A 21,966-nucleotide genomic window follows, 5' to 3' on the forward strand; every position below is an offset into this window, starting at 1 on the left:
GAGATCCTGAGGTTATGGTAGAGGACTGTGGAGAAGAGACGGGTCCCAGGGTGAACACATCTGAGGGAACGTCAGTACCCAAAAGGGCACCGACCCTTAGAAAAGCCCTTACCTTCTGGACTCGTCTGAAGGCTTCCCTACACTGGTCAGATGGGAGCCCCAGGGCTGTGTAGAGGGCAACATATTCGTCCATGTCGATGTGGCCGTCACCTGGGGAAAACATAGGGAGTAGACAGGGTTGGAGTTACTCATGTCTCATGTCTACGGGAGTCGGACTGGCCGTAAAACCTGTGGGGTGAGGTGAGGGAAGGGGGGGTCATCTGGGGTCAGACCTGAGGGACATGTAAACACTGGGGAAGGAAATGCCATGCGTGAAACCAGTGGGGTGAGGTGAGGGAAGGGAAGGAGGGTCATCTGGGGTCAGACCAGGGGGGGTCATCTGGGGTCAGACCTGGGGGACATGTAAACACTGGGGAAGGAAATGCCATGCGTGAAACCAGTGGGGTGAGGGAAGGGAAGGGGGGGTCATCTGGGGTCAGACCTGAGGGACATGTAAACACAGGAAGGAAATGCCATGCGTGAAACCAGTGGGGTGAGGGAAGGGAAGGGGGGTCATCTGGGGTCAGACCTGAGGGACATGTAAACACAGGAAGGAAATGCCATGCGTGAAACCAGTGGGGTGAGGTGAGGGGAGGGAAGGGAAGGGGGTCATCTGGGGTTAGACCTGAGGGACGTAAACATTGGGGGAGGAAATGCCATGCGTGAAACACGTATCATTGACTCGAATTTATTATAATCCCCCCAACACATCAATTTAGGGAACACCCTTCCCCTTACTCTAATTTATGACCCCCCACATATCAATTCCGGACCTCCCCCTTACTTTACTATTAGGCTGTTTACTCTAATTCAGGTCCCTTTATTCAGGAACCGTCACTGTAATCATGTATCCTTTACTCTACTTCAGAAAACTTAAACTAATTTAAAACCTCTTACTCTAATACATATCCCCTTTCTTTAATTCAGCATCCCTTAATCTATTCGGGAATCATTTACTCCAATACAGGACCACTTACTCTAACTCAGGACCTGTAATTCTAATTCAGGTCTCCCCACTCTATCCAGGGCTCCCCTTACTCTAATCAAGGCCCTCTTACTCTAATTGGAGACCTCTCACGATACTTTATGACCATTCGATCTAATTCAGGTCTGGACCCCTGAATCTAATATAGGAACCCTTACTCTATTTCAGGACCCATGACTGTACCTGTATTAGAGCAAGGCCCCTTGCTCTAATACAGGAACTATTGCTTGGATACAGAACCTCTTACTCTAACTCAGGGTACCTTGCTCTAATTCGTGTCCCCTTGTTCTAATACTAGAACTATTACTCTAATGCAGGCCCCTTTACTTTAATTAGAACCCTTTACTGTAAGTCAGCATCATATTCTTTATTTCAGCACCCCTTACTCGGAGTCGAAACCCGCTACTCTAATTTTGGACTCGTCACAATTCAGGGCCCTTTACTTTAATTCAGGAAGCCCTACTCTAACTCATAACCCCTTACTCTAGTGCAGGACCCCCTATCTATAATTCTAGACGTGTTACTCTAATTGAGGGACTTCTTAATCTAATTCCACACCTCTTACTCTACTTCAAGATCCCTTACTCTATTTCAAGACTCCCCTAATTTGATTCTCATACTAGACCCCCCCCCCCACCTCTCTCTTCCTTACTCTAATTCATGACTCCTATCCCCCCCTCCCCACCCCTCCACTCCCATCCTTACTCTAATTCATGACTCCTGACTCTCATTCTTGAACCTCTTACTCTCCATCTTTATCATTCCACCACCTCTTTCTCCTTTCAGTCATCGTCTCCATCATTCTATACATTCCCTCCCTCTCTCCCTCCCTCCCTCCCTCCCTCCCTCCCTCCCTCCCTCACACACACCCCCACCTGCGACTCTCCCTGCTCGCTCTCCCTACCTCCCTCTCTCCCTCGACTCTCACCGGATGCGTCCTCGAGGAGGAACATGAGGTCCCTGAAGATGTGGCTCCACTCCCGCCCAGACTCGTCCTCCCTCCACGCTGAGTACCACTCCTCCACCGACACCTGTAGGGAGGAGGGAGGGAGATGATGACGTAGTGGGAGATGATGACGTAGTGAGGAGATGATGAGGTAGTGGGGGTGATGACGTAGTGGGGTGGGGGTGGGTGATGATGATGGTGGAGGCTGTGTGGGGGAGGGGGAGATGATGTGGGGGTGATGGTGAAAGACTTGAAAGGTAACAAGGACACACACACACACACACACACACACACACACACACACACACACACACACACACACATACATATATATATTGATATTTTGATTACAAACATATCGGTGAATAAAGATCATTATTTCTATACACAGGGAAGAAACAAGGTCAGGTCATGATACATTCAAGGATATAAAGGCCGTTTATTTATTCACTGGAAAAATAAAAGGGAGGCGAAGTTACTCTCATTTTTCACTGTGTAAAAAACTTCACTACATTCACGACACTTGACTGGACGCTCAACACGATGGAACATTCCTACATACAGTTCCTGTATACCGTCGTGTTCAATGATCGTATACCGTCGTGTTCAATGGTCGTATACCGTCGTGTTCAAGGGTCGTATACCGTCGTGCTCAAGGGTCATATACCGTCGTGTTCAAGGGTCGTATACAGTCGTCCTCGAGGGTCGTACAGTCGTGCTAAGCACATTACGCACCAAAAAGCCATAAGATTACTATCAAGTGCGATCCCCCCCCCCTCCCCCCCAAGTTCTCAAGAGAAATGATGTATTTTCCAAAAAAAAAAAATGAATTCAAAAACATTTGTAGGGTTTCCTCTCCGTGTTGAAAGACTCCTGTCAAATCCAGCGCAGTAATCGTAGATCCACCAAACCCTTTACTACAACAACAAAGAACAACAACATCAACAACAATAACATTCAAAACTATAAGAAAAAAAAAACAACGAAAATTGTCAGAATGGATTGTTCACGTCTTTCATATTTCACCGCACAGTAACTTCGGCCATCAGTTATAAGTTCTGGATCGCTGGTGAATATTAAGGAAATAATGAGGATATAAACGAAAACTTTCGATAATACGAAATGACAGAAAATATATATATGAATATATCTTATATTTTCTTTTCAGGCATATATATATATATATATATATATATATATATATATATATATATATATATATATTTTTTTTTTTTTTTTTTTTTCATTATACTTTGTCGCTGTCTCCCGCGTTAGTGAAGTAGCGCAAGGAAACAGACCCAGCCCACCAGCACATACATGTATATACATACACGTCCACACACGGACATATACATACCTATACATTTCAACGTATATATATATATATATATATATATATATATATATATATACACACACATATACATAATTCATACTTGCTGCCTTTATTCATTCCCGTCGCCACCCCGCCACACATAACCCGTTTTCCTTGGAAAATGATTTAGGCTAATGGTTCTACCAACCACTTGAAGAGAGACTTGGAGCTGGATAGCGATCATCAGAGACTTAAATCACATCCTGGCCCCATCATCCCGTTTTCTGTAGTTACTTGAAATGCGCCGTTGATCTCAGGGTTGATTTCCTATTCACCAATCCCACGTCTCGTCCTTCTTCACTACCTTGATCCTACTCAATGTTTTTCTCATCACTGAAGCCCACTTCAGCCGTGTTCTTCAAGGTACGTGTCTCTGAGGGTACCACTGCCCTGCTGTAGGCCAGCGCTGTACACCATTCCCATTTGTCTATATCGCCTGATTCCTATAAGTTCTTTTTTATGTCTCCCGATCCTTGTAAGTACTTTATTTTTCTGTGTCTCCCGATCCTTGTAAGTACTTTTCTAGGTCTCCCGATCCTTATAAGTACTTCTCTATGTCTTCCGATCCTTGTAAGTACTTTTCAATGTCCGTAAATCCCTGTAAGTACTTTTCTATGTCTTCCGATCCTTGTAAGTTATTTTCTGTGTCTCGATCCTTGTAAGTACTTTTCTATGTCTCCCGATCCTTGTAAGTACTTGTCTATGTCTCCTGATCTTGTAATTACCTCCTGTTTCTTCGAATGCTCGTAAGTACTTTGATATCTCTTATTCCCCTTGTTGGTAATTCTATATTTCTGTTGCTTCTTCTAATTATTCTTCTAGGAAAAAAATAGATTAATAGACAACAGTTAAATAGACGAACGGTGGTCAACAAACAGACAAGTAAACAGACATAGATGAACAATTCTCTTTCCAACAACAACAAAAAAGAAAAAAAGAAAATTCATTGTGATAAATTGGGTGTTTGGCAGAATCGAATTAAGGGAAGAAATTGCCATCGTCTTAATGACCTTCTGAGATTTTTGTGATAGACTGGTGATAATTTAATGTTCTCTTGTTAATACTGTTTTTCTTCCTCCTCTCGTATCGTGTCTCCTTCTCCCTGTCTTTATTCCTCCCTTCCTATCTTCACTTTTCTCTCCCTACCTACGTACACCCTTATCTAATTCATCTCCTCTCCCCCTTCTCGTCCTCTGTCTTTCTATATCCATTTGCTAATTAATGTCGCCCGTAATTATCTTTTCTTTTGCAATATCACCCGCAATATATCCTCCCTGATAAAATGATTGATTTTCTAAAGTTGTTCTGTTGAATCGTACGCTTTAGTAGGTGTTTCAAAAAATAGATAAATAAAAGAAAACGAGACTCCTTATCTCTGTATTATAAAGTCCAGGGAGATTGGAACCCACATTTCACAAGGATAGTAGATAAAGAGATGTCTTTCAGAAGTACTGTGTCCGCTTATATTTAATTTCTGTCCTTAAGAACTACTTTGGAACTCAACCAGGAAAGAAAAATGTCTCGCTTTTCCATTAACGCTCACGTGAAGCAGTCTTTTTTTTTTTTTCTTCTTCGGCTTTGTTGTCCTCTAGGCCAGACCTGAATTCCACTCAGCACACCTTATTGGCGACCTCTTTACGTTAGAAGCTCCAGTCACGGCCAAAAGCCCACATCGTGGGCGGGCCTTAATTGAAATACAGGAAGGATTATGAAAGGGATAAAGAAGAAACATGGGAAAGTATTTACGAAATTTTAAAGTGATTTTCAATTGTAAACTGTCTTTTAAAGTGTGCCAGGTCATGGGTATTGGGAAAGACATGAGAAGGTAGAGACTTCCAAAGCTTGAAGGTGTAGGGAAAGAAACAGTTATCAAACCGGCCCACCCTCGAGTTGCCGATGGCCACACAGTAATCATGTGACGCAGCAGCTTGCCGAGTATTGGGTCTTCTAGTTAATGGTGAGGGGCACACCAGCAGCCAGCTCTCAGGAGCAAAAATCAAAGTAATACCTATAGAAGAGGGAAAGTGAACCAATATTGCGGCGTAGGGCAAAAGGGTAAAGTTTGGAAGTTAGCCTGGGACAGTTTATAAGTCGGATGTGAGGGCAGTACTCCGTACAAGGAAGAATCAGTCTTTTATATAAATGGAGCAGCTGTTTAGAGGAAAAGGGAATTTCGGCATCTAAACAGGACACTCAATTTCGTAGAGGCAGACTTAGTTATTTCTGTAATATAGGGTTTCCATTACAAAGTGGATGTTACAGTGATACAAAGTGTGTTCATTAAGTTAAGAGGGTGAATTTCAAAGCCATCGCAGGAGACTTTATTGAGGAAATTATGTCGAGGCGAGATGAAGATCAAGTGAGAAAAGGAGCAGACTTGAGGGATTTGGAGGAATGCATTGATTAGTCGTCAGCGTATGAATACATTTGGTTGTTTGTGGAAGAAGGGAAATCTTTGATCAAACGGAGAAAGATTGTGGGAGACAAGGACAGACCCTTGAGGGACACCGATAATGATGGAGAAAGGTGGGGAGTGTGATCCATCAACAACCACAGAGATAGATCGGCCAGAGAGGAAGCTAGATATGAAGGAGCAAACTGAAAGCGGGAAAGCAAAAGAGGGAAGATTAGAGGCGAGACCCTGATGCCACAAACTTTCAATAACTCTGGATATACCAAGGGCAACTACATTGTATTCCCCCCCATAAAAAATCTTTCAGGGATGATGATGGCCAGATTTGAGTACCTTAGAGGACATCAATTATGGTCATTGACGTTACGTGGGACATAGCCAACGTCTGGTGTCCTCTGGTATGATGTTTACGAAGCCGTGTGTCCGCTGGTATTATGTTTACGAAGCCGAAGTATAGGAATGCATGTGGCTTCAAGGAATCCATTGAGCACGACCTTACGAGCCTTGAGCTCGACCGTACGACCCTTCAGCATAACTTTACGAGCCTTGAGCACGACCTTACGACCCTTGAGCACGACCGCCCAACCCTTGAGCACGATCTTACGACCCATCAGCACGACCTTACGACCCTTGAACACGACCGCCCAACCCTTGAGCACGACCTTACGACCCTTCAGCACAACTGGACGACCCTACAGCCCTACGGATCAGCAGGTCAAAGGCCACATCGTCTTTCCCCAAGGGTCGCAGCGTTACGTGGTGTGAGAGAGAGGGTACTTACCCCCTCTCTCACACCAAACAGGAATGTGTGTGTGTGTGTCTCCCGGATCGCGTCAGCACAACGGCCGGGTTTACAAGAGTGGGTGATGCATGCCAGGAATTTATGGTTCCCCATCGTGATCTCTCGCATCCCTCAGACGACCACGATATCCGTAAGCCCTCAGGGAGCCATTAGGTGGGGGGAAGAGGGTGCTGGAAGCAAACATCGCCACTGCCTCCACGTGTAATACGGTCGACTGTTGAGTCAAGAAGCTAGAATGTGACTCATAATTGATGGTTAGTTCTCCTGTTGATCGTATGTTAACGTCTCCAGTGATATGGTGTGCCGGCTTGACTCCACTGTGCAAACTACCGAGTTTAAGAGTTCGGTGGTTCAGACAGAACTGTATGTGTAGTTCCGAGAGCAGGCGTGTGACTGGCTAGGGTGGAATACGACAGAGTTACGGGCTGGGTGGAGGAGTGAAGGGTGGATAGACTGGTGTGGTGTGGAAGAGGAGGAGGAGGTCGGAGGTCAAGGAAGCAGGTCAAGCCTGGATCCAGGTAGGGGAGTGTTTCACGTTCCCTCGTCCCTCTCGCTGGAACGGAACATGCGGTACGTGCGTGTGAATGAGCATGTGTTGAGGGTGGTTACAACTCAAGGGTCGTACGTACCGTCGTGCTCAAGGGTCGTTTGTACCGTCGTGCTCAAGGGTCGTTCGTACCGTCGTGATCAAGGGTCGTTTGTACCGTCGTGCTCAAGGGTCGTTTGTACCGTCGTGCTCAAGGGTCGTTCGTACCGTCGTGCTCAAGGGTCGTTCATACCGTCGTGATCAAGGGTCGTTTGTACCGTCGTGCTCAAGGGTCGTTTGTACCGTCGTGCTCAAGGGTCGTTTGTGCCGTCGTGATCACGGGTCGTTTGTACCGTCGTGATCACGGGTCGTTTGTACCGTCGTGCTCAAGGGTCGTTCATACCGTCGTGATCAAGGGTCGTTTGTACCGTCGTGCTCAAGGGTCGTTTGTACCGTCGTGCTCAAGGGTCGTTTGTACCGTCGTGATCACGGGTCGTTTGTACCGTCGTGCTCAAGGGTCGTTTGTACCGTCGTGCTCAAGGGTCGTTTGTACCGTCGTGCTCAAGGGTCGTTTGTACCGTCGTGATCAGGGTAGTTTGTACCGTCGTGATCAAGGGTCGTTTGTACCGTCGTGCTCAAGGGTCGTTCGTACCGTCGTGATCAGGGGTCGTTCATAACCCCGTCATGAACAACCCACATCCCTCTCGGATAACCTTACAACTCAGCTGACGACTTGAAACACATTATCGATATTTCAGTATGAAAATAAACTCCTTATACACACACACACCCACACACACACACATCTCCATGTCTTCAAGTTTATTTTTTAGATTTTTTTTATTCAGATTTTTTTCCCCTCCCAGACGGGCCACAGCTTCACTTCATAGACTATAAATAGCAGAGCTACAGATCCCAGACTGTCTGTGTAAACAGCAAATATTTAGACTATGCACCTCCGGGAGGAGGAGGAAGGGGGGGGGGGGGGCAGAAAGGCTACCTTGAGAAACAGGTGGATTAAAGAAAAATAAAAAAGATAAAGAAAAAAATTAGATACGCTCGAGAAAAGAAAATTTATTAATTTTTTTTTTCTTGGTTTTCGAGGTTCCGTGCATAAGAAAACGCTGGAGTAAATAATCATATTATCTTCTTTGAATCCGGCGTCTCGCGAACGCGTCGGATTCCAAAAGGATTTCGTGTGTAAGGGATTTGACCTTCGCCAAACACGCCACATAAGGATTGCGGAGTCGGTGTTTTAATTTCGTAATAGGGAAAGGGAATGAAATGATAAATCCACTGATGTTTTATCGTAAGTAGATTTCGTGTGATTTAGGGTGGATAGAGATAGATGCTTGATGTGAGAGGAGATGGAGGAGAATTATTCTGTTGATAATGACGGATTACCACGTTATTAGCATAAGCAGAAAAGATATCAAGACATGAATTCAACCTCCGTCAACCATAGCCATGTCACCTCTCCTCCTACGTCAACCATACTCTCTCCCACATCAACCATACTCATGTCTTCCTTTCCTCCTACGTCAACCATATTCTCTCCCACATCAACCATACTCATGTCTTCCTTTCCTCCTACGTCAACCATAGCCATGTCACCTCTCCTTCCACATCATCCATACTCATGTCTTCCTTTCCACCTACGTCAACCATACTGTCTTTCCCAAGCCCCATCAACGTACCATTACCCCTCCCTCCCCACTTCCCCCAGTCAACCAACCCCCACGTCCCTCAACCACTTACATACACACACGAACCCAGCCATGCTCATCTAGCCACTTCATCCCCCCCACCACCATCCATCCCCCACCCCGGCCTCCCTCATCCACATCCATATCCCCCCTGAACCATCAATCTCCCTCTCATCCATCAGCCACTATCCCACACGCGCCACTATCCCATCCATCGGTTCCCAGATCCTGAGGTCTCCGTAATCTTCAACATCAGCGGAGGGCTCAACCTGGCCTTATGAATTATGGATGTCACGGCGGAAATCCAAGACTTCCTGCTCCAACAATCGCCCTTATGGGACCAGAGACGAAAAGTCGGGATTCCCTCCCTGTGCAGTGTCCTGGCTAACGATGTGTATACCAGCCTTCCATTTTCTGTTTCACCTATGTAAATATCAACCGTAAAACTGAAGCTAAATATATATATATATATATATATATATATATATATATATATATATATAGAGAGAGAGAGAGAGAGAGAGAGAGAGAGAGAGAGATGTATGTCTGAGATGGTGTGTTTGTCAACGTCATATTTTTCCGATAATGAATATTCAATATATCTCTTTAAGGCTGACAGCGAGGGAGAGAAACACAATATTCCCTATGACACAAGGATAATTCCTGGGGGGCAAAACTTCATATGTCACTAGAGAAAAGGCGTCGCTATATCCACGCATTATGCTTTTAGCTGTGTCAACTCGGAACCCCGCCTTCCCAATGAGGTTCCTGCAGCGTCGGTGCAGGGAAAGGTGGGGCTCCTGTGGAATGGGAAGGGCCCTTGTCGACGCGAACGCCATCTCTAACGTTAATGGCGGCAAAGACGCGTCGGAGTATATGACTTCCCGCTTAAGGTGTTTATCACGCTGGGAGAGTCCGGAAGCACTTCGCAGTGAAGTTAATTATTAATTATGTTATTTATGAAGGACTCCTTTCTATTAGGGTCATGGACGTTGATGTATTTTAGCCCCCTGGTATTCGACCATCAACCGCTATGAATTATTCTGCGGCGATCGACGTTATCGAATGATGAATGTAAACAAAGTGTCGCCATCTTGAGCAACAGCGTCGTGTATCAAACTCTTACCGACGGACGATCCACATGACCGAATTATAAACAAAGCGTCAGCCATCTTGAGCGACAGCGTCATGCATCAAACTCCGGCCGACGGGCGATCCACACGAGCAAATCATAAACGTAAACAAACCCGTCTCTCCATTTTTTGGAGGCAACGTCAGCGTGGAAACTCCACCACACGACGTTCATATCACATCAGAACAACACCGCAGCAAGATCGACGACCCTACAAAACGACCCTCCTCTCCATCTTGGCCGATACTACGTCATAGGCTAGAGAGGCCAATGAAATTACAGCGTCGTCAAAACAGTCTGGTCGATGGTTATGCTAGGATCTACGGCCGCGAAATTTATGCGTATGGTTACCGTGTCTTTTGTTGGGAATACCTGACAGAGAGAGAGAGAGAGAGAGAGAGAGAGAGAGAGAGAGAGAGAGAGAGAGAGAGAGAGAGAGAGAGAGAGAGAGAGGAGAGTTTGTATGGAGAGTGCGCGAAAGAAAATGATAATTATAAAGGTCTAATATCTTTTTAGACGACAGAAAGTCATCTACAGTCTTTCTGTAGTATGCTTTCTTTATATCTTAATAGTCTCATGGTTCTAAGTGCTTCTTAATGAGATCTGTTTTGTCTGTGTTCAACTTTACAGCTAATATCCCCCCCCCCCCCGTAGACCATCGACGGACCCTGATTGGTCGTAGGATGATGACGTTAGCCAATGAAAAGCTTTAAATGCCTTCACGTCCATCACGTGACCGTACGAGTTGCCACATGGCTCTACTTCGTACAATTCTTTTCCAGACAACTACAAAAAACATTCTCTTCCTAGACTGTTTCTATATTGCTATGGTGTCTGAGAATTTTATAATCTATGAAATACACAAGCTACAAGCTTCTTCGTCCTGCTCTGGTTCATAAAAACGACATATTGATGTGTCAGCGAGGAAACGGAATACACACACACACACACACACACACACACATATATATATATATATATATATATTTATATATATATATATATATATATATATATATATATATATATATATATATATATATATATATTGGAAAGGATCACAATTTTGCGCGTGATCAAGGTATTCCTATGAGTCCACGTGGAAACTGAAACACGATAAGTTCCCAAGTGCACTTTCGTGTAATAATCACATCATGTCACGTACGTTTAAAATATCCCATTTATTTCAAACCTTCAAAAAACACACACAGTGACCATCGACCCATCTCTCTAAACACTGGTGACACAGAGGATTATATCAGTCACGGCTGAAGGAGAGAAAACCACTTGTGCATTCAAATTTATACCAGATAAAGTGATCGAATGACAGGTTTGTGTGAGCTGTGTGAAGGCCGGTCGCCAGTGGCTTAACGCCCCGTCTTGGTGGGAAAAAAAGAAAACGGAAAGAAAATGGAGTGAGCGTAGGTTAGCCAAATGCCTATGAGAGAAGAAAATTGTAATATGGCCAGCATTAATTAGGGGGAAAACAAAGTAATTGTCATATATTTTTTGAGTTGTATGAGGCTTAATGAAAAGTATTATTAGGAGCCCAAATGGTAATTTCGAGTAACTTTTGACGAAAAGATTAGAAAGTGATTTTGGTCACTCTATGTCGTGGGAATTAGATGGGTTTCTAGGAAGTTTTTTTTTATTCATTTTCAAGAACAGCGGTTGAACTAAGGTCAATCAGGGTCAGTCAACCAAATTATTTGTGCTGTTTGGATGACCTTTGACCCCTGAGAAGAACAGCCTAAAAAAAAAAAAAGGCTGAGGTCACAAATGTCATATACACGTATCATTCATACATTAAGTTCACTATCCATCAACCTCATGTTCACTATCACTCACCATCATGTTCACTTTGTCACTTATATAACCAAGATCATTTGCTGTCATATTCGCTGGCGACTATGTTCACTTCCATACACCCATGTTCACTTCCATACACCCATGTTCACTGTCACACACCATGATATTCATCGCATCCCACTAACATATTCTAGGTTAGGTTAATTTGGTTAGGATAAATTTGGTTGGTTGGTTGATCTTTTAAGCGATTCATTCATTTCCAGTCGTAAATCACTATTTTTCATAATGACCCAAACACCCATTTCCGACTGCAGGTGGGTGGGTGGGGGGAAGGTCGTCCCCATTATGGTTAGATGAATGGGGTAGGGGGAATAATATCTCAAAATTTGGTGACTTTCGGAAGCAATGGATGTTAAAATCGTGCATAACACAACAAAAACCATCGGGGAAAAAATAAAAAAAGATAGGTGATGAAAATTCTGCAACCAATTAAGTGATATTCATCAAAGTGAACTTAGTTCGACCAACCTAATCAACATTGCTTACTAGTCAGTACGTAAACCACATTCCCAGTCAACCAAGACACACACACACACATACGCACACACTCGAAACTAACCAAACCTATAAGACCAATCAACCAAATACACAACACAGAACAAATTGACGAAATTAAAGACGAAACACAATAGCTGTAAGTCAACCCAAAAAAAAAATAAAAGAATAAACTCAAACTCAATCTAATGAACCACTCCACCCGCTAACAAACCCAACAATTACGGTAGTTAAACAACCACACAATCAACACCCTTACTACCTCATAGAGATAACTAACCAGTCAACCATACAGCAGCCCCACCCCACCATGCAACCACCTTGCCAACCATTTAGTCAACCGACCTCAACCCAGAAGGAGCCACGACCACAATCCTTCCCTCTCTTACGTTATCTTAAAACGCTCCACCTTCCCCCCACGCCCATTAGGAAATTACCTTTTCCCAACCTGGTCATTCGACCTCTAATGGGTTTGAGGACTCCATTAGGGGACATTTTTCACACTTAAAGATTTTTTCTCTTTTTAAAGTTTTCTTAATACACACACACACACACACACACACAGAGGTTGTTAATGCCTCGTTCCCGGAGCGAGAACACCATTGCACCAGTTTCCTGTTTTGGAAACCAGTTCGTATCTCTGTTTTTTTTTTTTCGCCTTTTCTTTTTCTTCTTCCTCATTCCCCCTCAAAGGGTTAGAGATCCTGTCTTTGGGTTGTTCAAAAGCCACATTTGATGACCATTTTTTTCCGTGGGTGACCTCTGTCTCACCCACAGTCCTATTGTAGTAAACAACGAATACAAGAATGGGTGGCAATGTAGTTTGAAACCTATCTATTTGAGTTCTGTAGCCGAAGGTGGTGGGAGGGGATATATTTTTTTCTTCATCTTTTATATATATATCAGGTTATGAGCCACTTTGAATATCCCTGATGAAACATCGCTCCATAATTGGCGTAACTTGGCCCAAAAAATATATGTTGACTACAAGAGTTTTAGGTCTTGTGCCATGCGCGTCCAATTTTTAGGGTACTGTGGAACCAGTGTGTACAAAGTTTCGTGGACGTTCAATAAGAACGTTGGAAGTTATGGGAGGAGAAAGCGTTCCCTCAGGTCGTTGAACGCGGTGATCTGTGCCACAGAGGCAACAGAAAACGAGAGTCCGTGGACTTAATTCACATTACACTGAAAAGTACGTACAGCCTTACCCCATCGCCGTTTTCTAATAAAGATATGATACGCTTATCTGATAACAGTCCACTGACAAGAAGTCTGGAATTACACTTGATATAAAGCAGTTGGCTTTACCAACACAACAGAATCATAAAGGCCTTCCTAAAGTACATTAACAAAGTAAAGGTGTGTCCTCAGCCGTACTAAACCTTGCTTTATCTTTACTTCGTTATAACCGTGACTCGGAGAACGCACAGATCTTTGTGTTTCGTTATGGAGGTGTTGGATGTCTGTGGTGTGTGCTGAGCGACTGGTGATTATTCCTTGTGCTCTGTACTGTGTGGTATACACACGCTTTATTGTCGTTGCTTTTGACGTTTTGTTGATACACACTCTAAGACCTCCTTGCTCACCCACGCTTCGTTCATGATAAAGCTAATGACTTGCCAGTACAACATATGCCTGACTGTTATCCAATTACGTTGGAATGAACCAACCACAGTAAACTAAACCAACCCACACTAAAGTAAACCAACCACATTAAAACTAAATCAAACCAACCCACACTAAAGTAAATCAACCACAATAAAGTAAACCAACCACATTAAAGTAAACCAACCACATCAAAGTAAACCAACCCACACTAAAGTAAACCACAACATCAGTAAGCTTGACCCATTCAAGCCAAGGGATTGGCAACCAAGGTACGCCACCGTTCGTGAAGCCGGCCCACACCCAAGCCAGCCTCTTCACCACACTAAACCAACCTAAAACCGCCTCGGGCCAGCCAACCAAGCAACTCGCTCGTACAAACCACTTCAGAACTTGTTTAAAAACCAGCGCGTGTTCTGAGTTAATCTTGTTTACTGTCTTTAAATAAGTTTCGTACCAAAAAAGTGAAATTAATTCTGTCCTGGTGAAGGAAAATAAGACGTTTTTAATGATCAAGAGAAGGTGAGGAAAAGGGGGGGGGGGGAGAAAGGGGGGGGGGGCGAATTTGATATGGGAGAGGGAGATGTGGGATGGGTGTACCTGTTCCGTTAGAGAGAGAGAGAGAGAGAGAGAGAGAGAGAGAGAGAGAGAGAGAATAGCAGGAAGGAGAGGTTACAAGAGGCAGCATGGGAAAGAAGGGAAAACATGGAAAAGGGGGTTAAAGCGCCACTGGGGAGGGACAAATAAGGACGGAAAGGGGGAAATAGGAATGGGATGGGATAAATAAGGACGGAATGGGAAATAGGGAAAAAAAATCGGGGGATAAATGGATAATAGCGAAGGAAAGGGATGATGGGTAAGGAAAGGATTGAAGAGGGGACGCAAATAGGAAATTAGGGACATACATAGGGAAAAAGGGATGGGAAAAAGATAGGGACGGAAATAGGGTGAAACAAAGAAAAAATATACCACAGTAAATACAGTAGACACTTGTGCCCTACATACAGACGTACAGACACACAATCCTCCAACAATGGTGTGTGTGTGTGTGTGTGTGTGTGTGTGTGCGTGCGTGCGTGCGTGCGTGCGCGCGCGCGCGCTTGGGTATTCCACTGTAATCAACACTACAAATGTCAAAAAAAAAAAAAAGAACTCAGCAATTTACCACAAGTTTATACAGACAGACATTCATTCACCCCCCCCCCCCACACACACACACCTATTGAACCCTTATTTCACACGATATGGCTGACCGATACGTACAGTAATACCCCCCCCCCCCAAACCGATGTCGAACCCCCCCTCATATCGGTTCCAGTATACACGCATGTATCGGGTTTACATAGTCATCAACCCCAGCCCCTCCCCACCCCCCCACCCCTCAAGCTCGTTCGCCAATACGACTCAAACATATGAGGTGGGTTGTGAATACGTCACCACTTCGCTGTAGAGGGGGGAAAAAGAGTTCGTTATAACCCCCCCTGAAATGAAGCGTTAGAGCTGGATGATCATGATGAAGGTTGAGGTTATAACAACATCATCCAGTGTGTTATAACAACATCATCCAGTGTGTTATAACATCATCCAGTGTGTTATGACATCATCCAGTGTGTTATAACATCATCATCCAGTGTGTTATAACAACATCATCCAGTGTGTTATAACAACATCAACCAGTGTGTTATAACATCATCATCCAGTGTGTTATAACATCATCCAGTGTGTTATAACAACATCATCCAGTGTGTTATAACAACATCATCCAGTGTGTTATAACATCATCCAGTGTGTTATAACAACATCATCCAGTGTGTTATAACAACATCATCCAGTGTGTTATAACATCATCCAGTGTGTTATGACAACATCATCCAGTGTGTTATAACATCATCATCCAGTGTGTTATAACAACATCATCCAGTGTGTTATAACAACATCATCCAGTGTGTTATAACAACATCAACCAGTGTGTTATAACATCATCATCCAGTGTGTTATAACATCATCCAGTGTGTTATAACAACATCATCCAGTGTGTTATAACAACATCATCCAGTGTGTTATAACAACATCATCCAGTGTGTTATAACAACATCATCCAGTGTGTTATAACATCATCATCCAGTGTGTTATAACATCATCAACCAGTGTGTTATAACATCATCAACCAGTGTGTTATAACATCATCATCCAGTGTGTTATAACATCATCATCCAGTGTGTTATAACATCATTAACCAGTGTGTTATAACATCATTAACCAGTGTGTTATAACATCATTAACCAGTGTATTATAACATCATTAACCAGTGTGTTATAACATCATTAACCAGTGTGTTATAACATCATCAACCAGTGTGTTATAACATCATCAACCAGTGTGTTATAACATCATCAACCAGTGTGTTATAACATCATCAACCAGTGTGTTATAACATCATCATCCAGTGTGTTATAACATCATCATCCAGTGTGTTATAACAACATCATCCAGTGTGTTATATATCTTTTTTCCCTTTCTCTTTTCCGAATGATCTGTGTGACTAGAACCATCCCCCACCTGACGTGTTGTGGGTCACACACCCAACTGACGACGTGTTGTGGGTCACACACACACACACACCCAGCTGACGACGTGTTGTGGGTCACACACACACACCCAGCTGACGGGTCTCCCAGCACCCACTGGCTTTGCAGCTTATCTTCCAGCACCAGCACCCACTTCACAGACTGCTAGACAGTCTTCCACCCCACCCCACCCCCCACACTGTATAGACAGAAGACCACAGACACACACACACACACAGACACACACACACACACACACACACACACACAGACACACACACACACACACAGACACAGACACACACGGGAGGGAGGGAGGGCTGACTGACCTGCTTGTCGTGGTCGGTGTCTGCCTTGCTGGTAAGCACTGTCCACAGTGTTCGGAGAGTCTTCCGTGTCTTTTCGTAGTGGGGGTCGCTCTGGCCCCAGCCTCGCGCGCCACACACCTTCTGCAAGATGGAAGAAGGAGGAGGAGGGAGAGACGTGAGTTATTCTGTAGGAGGAGGGGGAGAGATGTGAGTTATTTTGTTGGGGGGTGAATAGGAGGGTTAGGGGGAGAGAGAGAGAGAGGAGGTATTCTGTTGGGGGTGAATTAAGGTGGGGGGAGAGATGAGTTGTTTTGTAGGGGGTGGAGGAAGTGGTGGGGAAAGAGAGATGAGTTATTCTGTAGGGGGTGAATAAGGGGGTTGGGGGGGTAGGGGAGAAAGAGAGAGAGGAGTTATTTTGTAGGGGGTGAGGAGGAGGAAGGGTTGGGTTTTAGGGGAGAGTCAGGGGTGGGGAACTTCCTTCAGGGGGGAGGATAGCGAATGATTGGGTTTCCTGGGGTTTTCCGGGGGAAGGTGGGGATGTGAGGGACCTTTCCACTGTGGGAATTCTTTGGGGGAGGACGCAGTGTTTCTTGGGGAGCTTAAGGGGTGGGGAAACTTCTCTATGGGGAGGACAAGTTTTCTATGGGGTTGTGAGGAACATTCTACAAGGGGGTGAGAACAAGATCGGTCATTCTATGAGGTTTCTAGTGATGTGTGAGTGTGAGGAGGCGGTATCTTTATTATGAGTGTGTTGTGAGGGTGGTCATGTGTATTGCGAATGCGTGGTGTTGTTTTTGTTATGAGTGTGTTGTGGGACTTTATGATATTAGACCGAAGCATCTTTAGGATATAAAGCACATCTTTACCATCTAAATGAATTAATAAAGTATCTTGTCTTTACCCTTAATGACTGCGTTGAAGACTCTTACCTTAAATTGTACCTTAAATTGTGAGGTAGTTGACCTTACATTGAACCCTACAGTCTTTATGTAGGGGTAAGGCAAATCTGTGTCTCACTTTGTGAGGCAAGGCTATGTCTCACATTGTGAGGCAAGGCTATGTCTCGCATTGTGAGGCAAGGCTATGTCTCACATTGATCCATTGAGATATCTTCACCATGACCCTCTCTATGAGGTAGAATGAGTAAGGTTAAAACCTTCCTCATCAATGTTTCCTTATGAGTGTAAAATGAGGGAACTTCATTCTCATTGTCTTCACCCTAAGGTGAGGGGTAAGCCCTCGGGGCCGATTTCATAATTGTCTCGAATTCTCATCGTCCTATTTCGTCATCTTCTTGAGGTCATAGACCTATTTTGCCGTAGTAATTAGCCCATAAACCCATTTCATCATTCCCATATTCAGCCTATTACACCATATAAACCCATAACCCAATTTTTACCAATTCCATGAACCCACATAGTACCTATTTCACAATTTTTATATCCCTCCATGACTCCATTTTACTATTTTGTAGACCCCCATTTCACCATTATCCATGAAACCCTGTAGCCCCATTTCACTAGCTCATCAACCCCCCCCCCCCCCGTAACCCATGAACCCCCCTCCCCCATGAACCTGAAAAAGACCCCCCCAATTCTATAACTACGGGGTTAGAGAGAGAGAGAGAGAGAGAGAGAGAGAGAGAGAGAGAGAGAGAGAGAGAGAGAGAGAGAGAGAGAGAGAGAGAGAGAGAGGCCCAGATAACAGAAGACCTCGGGGTATGGGTGTGGCCTGGTCATCTGCTTGGGGGAGGGGTAGGTGATATGGAACAAACACATTGCACATGTAATTCGTACAATGTTAGTCCCTATAATCATGACGTGAGACAGAAACACCCACACCCCCCATTACCCTTCCCTCATTCTTTCCCCATCTCTCTCTCTCTCTCTCTCTCTCTCTCTCTCTCTCTCTCTCTCTCTCTCTCTCTCTCTCTCTCTCTCTCTCTCCCCAAATTCTGGGCCAATTTAAATGGGGGAGGGGGGGGATGGGTAAGATAGTAAGTAATTGGGTGAAATAAGTCCACCTGCTGAATGGCCAGGTTATCTCTTGGGTGTGTCGTGGCCCAGGGTTCGAATCTCCCTAACAACTCCCCCCCCCCCCTCAACACAATTTGCAATAACGGGGTCTATAGTATGGCCGGAGTGGTTAATGCGATCGCTTAGCTGATATAGCTTCTGTTATAGCTTTCCTATCTTCACAGCTGGCCTTTCCAGAGGTCTGAAACTCTGTATAGAATTTGCAATAGGTCTGTCGTGTGTGTGTGTGTGTGTGTGTGTAGGTCTGTCGTGTGTGTGTCTGTGTGTGTGTCTGTGTGTGTGTGTAGGTCTGTCGTGTGTGTGTGTGTGTGTGTGTGTGTGTGTGTAGGTCTGTCGTGTGTGTGTGTGTGTGTCTGTGAGTGTGTGTGTCTGTGTGTGTGTGCCTGTGAGTGTGTGTGTGTGTGTGTGTGTGTGTGTGTGTGTGTTTCCAGTAATAGAATCACAATAACAAGAATTACTGCTAGAATCTTTTTTTTTTTTTTCTTTTGGCCAGTTAAACGAATTTCCAGATTCAAACATGAATCGTTAAACAGCTTCATGCTTGAATCTGATTGGACGAGAGGCCAGGCATTTGATTGGCTTGACCTTCGAACCTCGCTGTTGCTTACAACGAAGTCATGGAGTTTCGTTAGCTTTCTTCGGTCCTTAAGTAACACTAGCAAAAGTTTATTAATCCCAAATGTACGGGAGCTCCGTGGTGTGGCGGTTAGCGTTCCTGACCATAACGCATTCACGGCCCCGTGTCGAGTGTATAGGTTCGAATCCTGGTGGCGGCAGCCGGTCCACAGTCAACCCAGCTGTTCATCCACCTCTAAGGGTTGGTCGATGAAATGGGTATCTAACTATATGTCACTAGTTGCTGTATTTATACATGGAGTTGAAGGGGTTGAGTATTGTATGTGATACAGTACTGTATGATACAGTATTGCGGGAGCTTTCTCAAAATTTTTGTATAGATGGAAGTTAACAATATGATGGATGAACCCTCGTCTCTAAGCATTTTCAGTTTTCCTCCTCTCTCTATATTGTCTCCCTCTTTTCCTCCCTCTATATACTGGTCTTCTTCCCTCCTTCCCCCTCTTTCTTCCGGCCTTCTCTACTCCTTCCTTCTACCACCTTCATACACCCGTCTCTCACTCTCCCTCTCTTTAACTCCCCCCTCCATCTTTCTCCCCTTCTTTCTCCCTTCTCTGCTCCTTCCTACTTTCACTCCCCTCCTTCCATCTCGATCTTCCGTCTTCTCTTCCTCCTTCTATATTCACACCATCCCCATGATGTACCTTTCCCTCTCGTTAGAAAGTCTTAATGTGTTTGCATTGCGTCTTTCTGTGGACTTGGTCATCTGTATTCATACATCTCTTAGTGTATGATACATCTGTTGCTGTATTATACATTTCTCAATGTAGTATACATTTGTTAGTGCGTGATACATCTGTTGCTGTATTATACATTTCTTCTTAATGCACAATGCATCTTTTAGTGCGTGATACATCTGTTGCTGAATTATGCATTTGTTCTTAATGTATAAAACATCTGAGAGTGTATGGTACATTTGTTGTATATTTGTTCTTCATGTATCGTACATCTGATAGTGTATGATACATCTGTTGTATATTTGTTCTTCATTTATCGTACATCTGATAGTGTATGATACATCTGTTGTATATTTGTTCTTCATGTATCGTACATCTGATAGTGTATGATACACCTGTTGTTGTATGATGCATTTGTTCATAATGTATTACACATCCGATAGTGTATGAAACATGTTGGTGTATCATTTAAACATTACTGTACGGTACATCTGTAAGTGCACACGGTACATGGTTAAAAGTACGATACATCTTGTGGAGGCTAAGGTGAAGATTAGTATGGGTTTTCAGAAAAGAGGAGTGAATGTTGGGGTGAAGAAGGTGGTGAGAGTAAGTGAGCTTGGGAAGGAGACCTGTGTGGGGAAGTACCAGGGGAGACTGTGTACAGAATGGAAAAAGGTGAGAACAATGGAAGTAAGGGGAGTGGGGGAGGAATGGGATGTATTTAGGGAATCAGTGATGGATTGCGCAAAAGATGCTTGTGGCATGAGAAGAGTGGGAGGTGGGCTGTTTAGAAAGGGTAGTGAGTGGTGGGATGAAGAAGTAAGAGTATTAGTGAAAGAGAAGAGAGAGGCATTTGGACGATTTTTGCAGGGAAAAAATGCAATTGAGTGGGAGAAGTATAAAAGAAAGAGACAGGAGGTCAAGAGAAAGGTGCAAGAGGTGAAAAAAAGGGCAAATGAGAGTTGGGGTGAGAGACTATCAGTAAATTTTTGGGAGAATAAAAAGATGTTCTGGAAGGAGGTAAATAGGGTGCGTAAGACAAGGGAGCAAATGGGAACTTCAGTGAAGGGCGTAAATGGGGAGGTGATAACAAGTAGTGGTGATGTGAGAAGGAGATGGAATGAGTATTTTGAAGGTTTGTTGAATGTGTCTGATGACAGAGTGGCAGATATAGGGTGTTTTGGTCGAGGTGGTGTGCAAAGTGAGAGGGTTAGGGAAAATGATTTGGTAAACAGAGAAGAGGTAGTAAAAGCTTTGCGGAAGATGAAAGCCGGCAAGGCAGCAGGTTTGGATGGTATTGCAGTGTAATTTATTAAAAAAGGGGGTGACTGTATTGTTGACTGGTTGGTAAGGTTATTTAATGTATGTATGACTCATGGTGAGGTGCCTGAGGATTGGCGGAATGCGTGCATAGTGCCATTGTACAAAGGCAAAGGGGATAAGAGTGAATGCTCAAATTACAGAGGTATAAGTTTGTTGAGTATTCCTGGTAAATTATATGGGAGGGTATTGATTGAGAGGGTGAAGGCATGTACAGAGCATCAGATTGGGGAAGAGCAGTGCGGTTTCAGAAGTGGTAGAGGATGTGTGGATCAGGTGTTTGCTTTGAAGAATGTATGTGAGAAATACTTAGAAAAGCAAATGGATTTGTATGTAGCATTTATGGATCTGGAGAAGGCATATGATAGAGTTGATAGAGATGCTCTGTGGAAGGTATTAAGAATATATGGTGTGGGAGGCAAGTTGTTAGAAGCAGTGAAAAGTTTTTATCGAGGATGTAAGGCAT

General features: G+C 44.0%; 1 protein-coding gene and 1 long non-coding RNA gene across 2 annotated transcripts in view; one reads left to right on the forward strand and one right to left on the reverse strand.

Moving 5' to 3' along the window:
* Positions 1 to 21,966, forward strand: part of LOC139749547 (uncharacterized) — a 458,205-nt gene that overhangs the window by 142,112 nt on the left and 294,127 nt on the right. The window lies entirely within an intron of this gene.
* Scp2 (Sarcoplasmic calcium-binding protein 2) overlaps positions 1 to 21,966 on the reverse strand; it is a 118,039-nt gene that overhangs the window by 7,668 nt on the left and 88,405 nt on the right. The window contains exons 3-5 of the mRNA XM_071663534.1: positions 16,850 to 16,969; positions 2,013 to 2,115; positions 113 to 210 (exon numbers count right to left, since the gene is read on the reverse strand). Of these exons, the coding sequence (XP_071519635.1) occupies positions 113 to 210; positions 2,013 to 2,115; positions 16,850 to 16,969 (321 nt within the window). The remainder of the gene's footprint in view (positions 1 to 112; positions 211 to 2,012; positions 2,116 to 16,849; positions 16,970 to 21,966) is intronic.

This window comes from Panulirus ornatus, chromosome 7 (assembly GCF_036320965.1).
Source record: "Panulirus ornatus isolate Po-2019 chromosome 7, ASM3632096v1, whole genome shotgun sequence".
NCBI classification, from domain to species: Eukaryota; Metazoa; Arthropoda; class Malacostraca; order Decapoda; family Palinuridae; genus Panulirus; species Panulirus ornatus.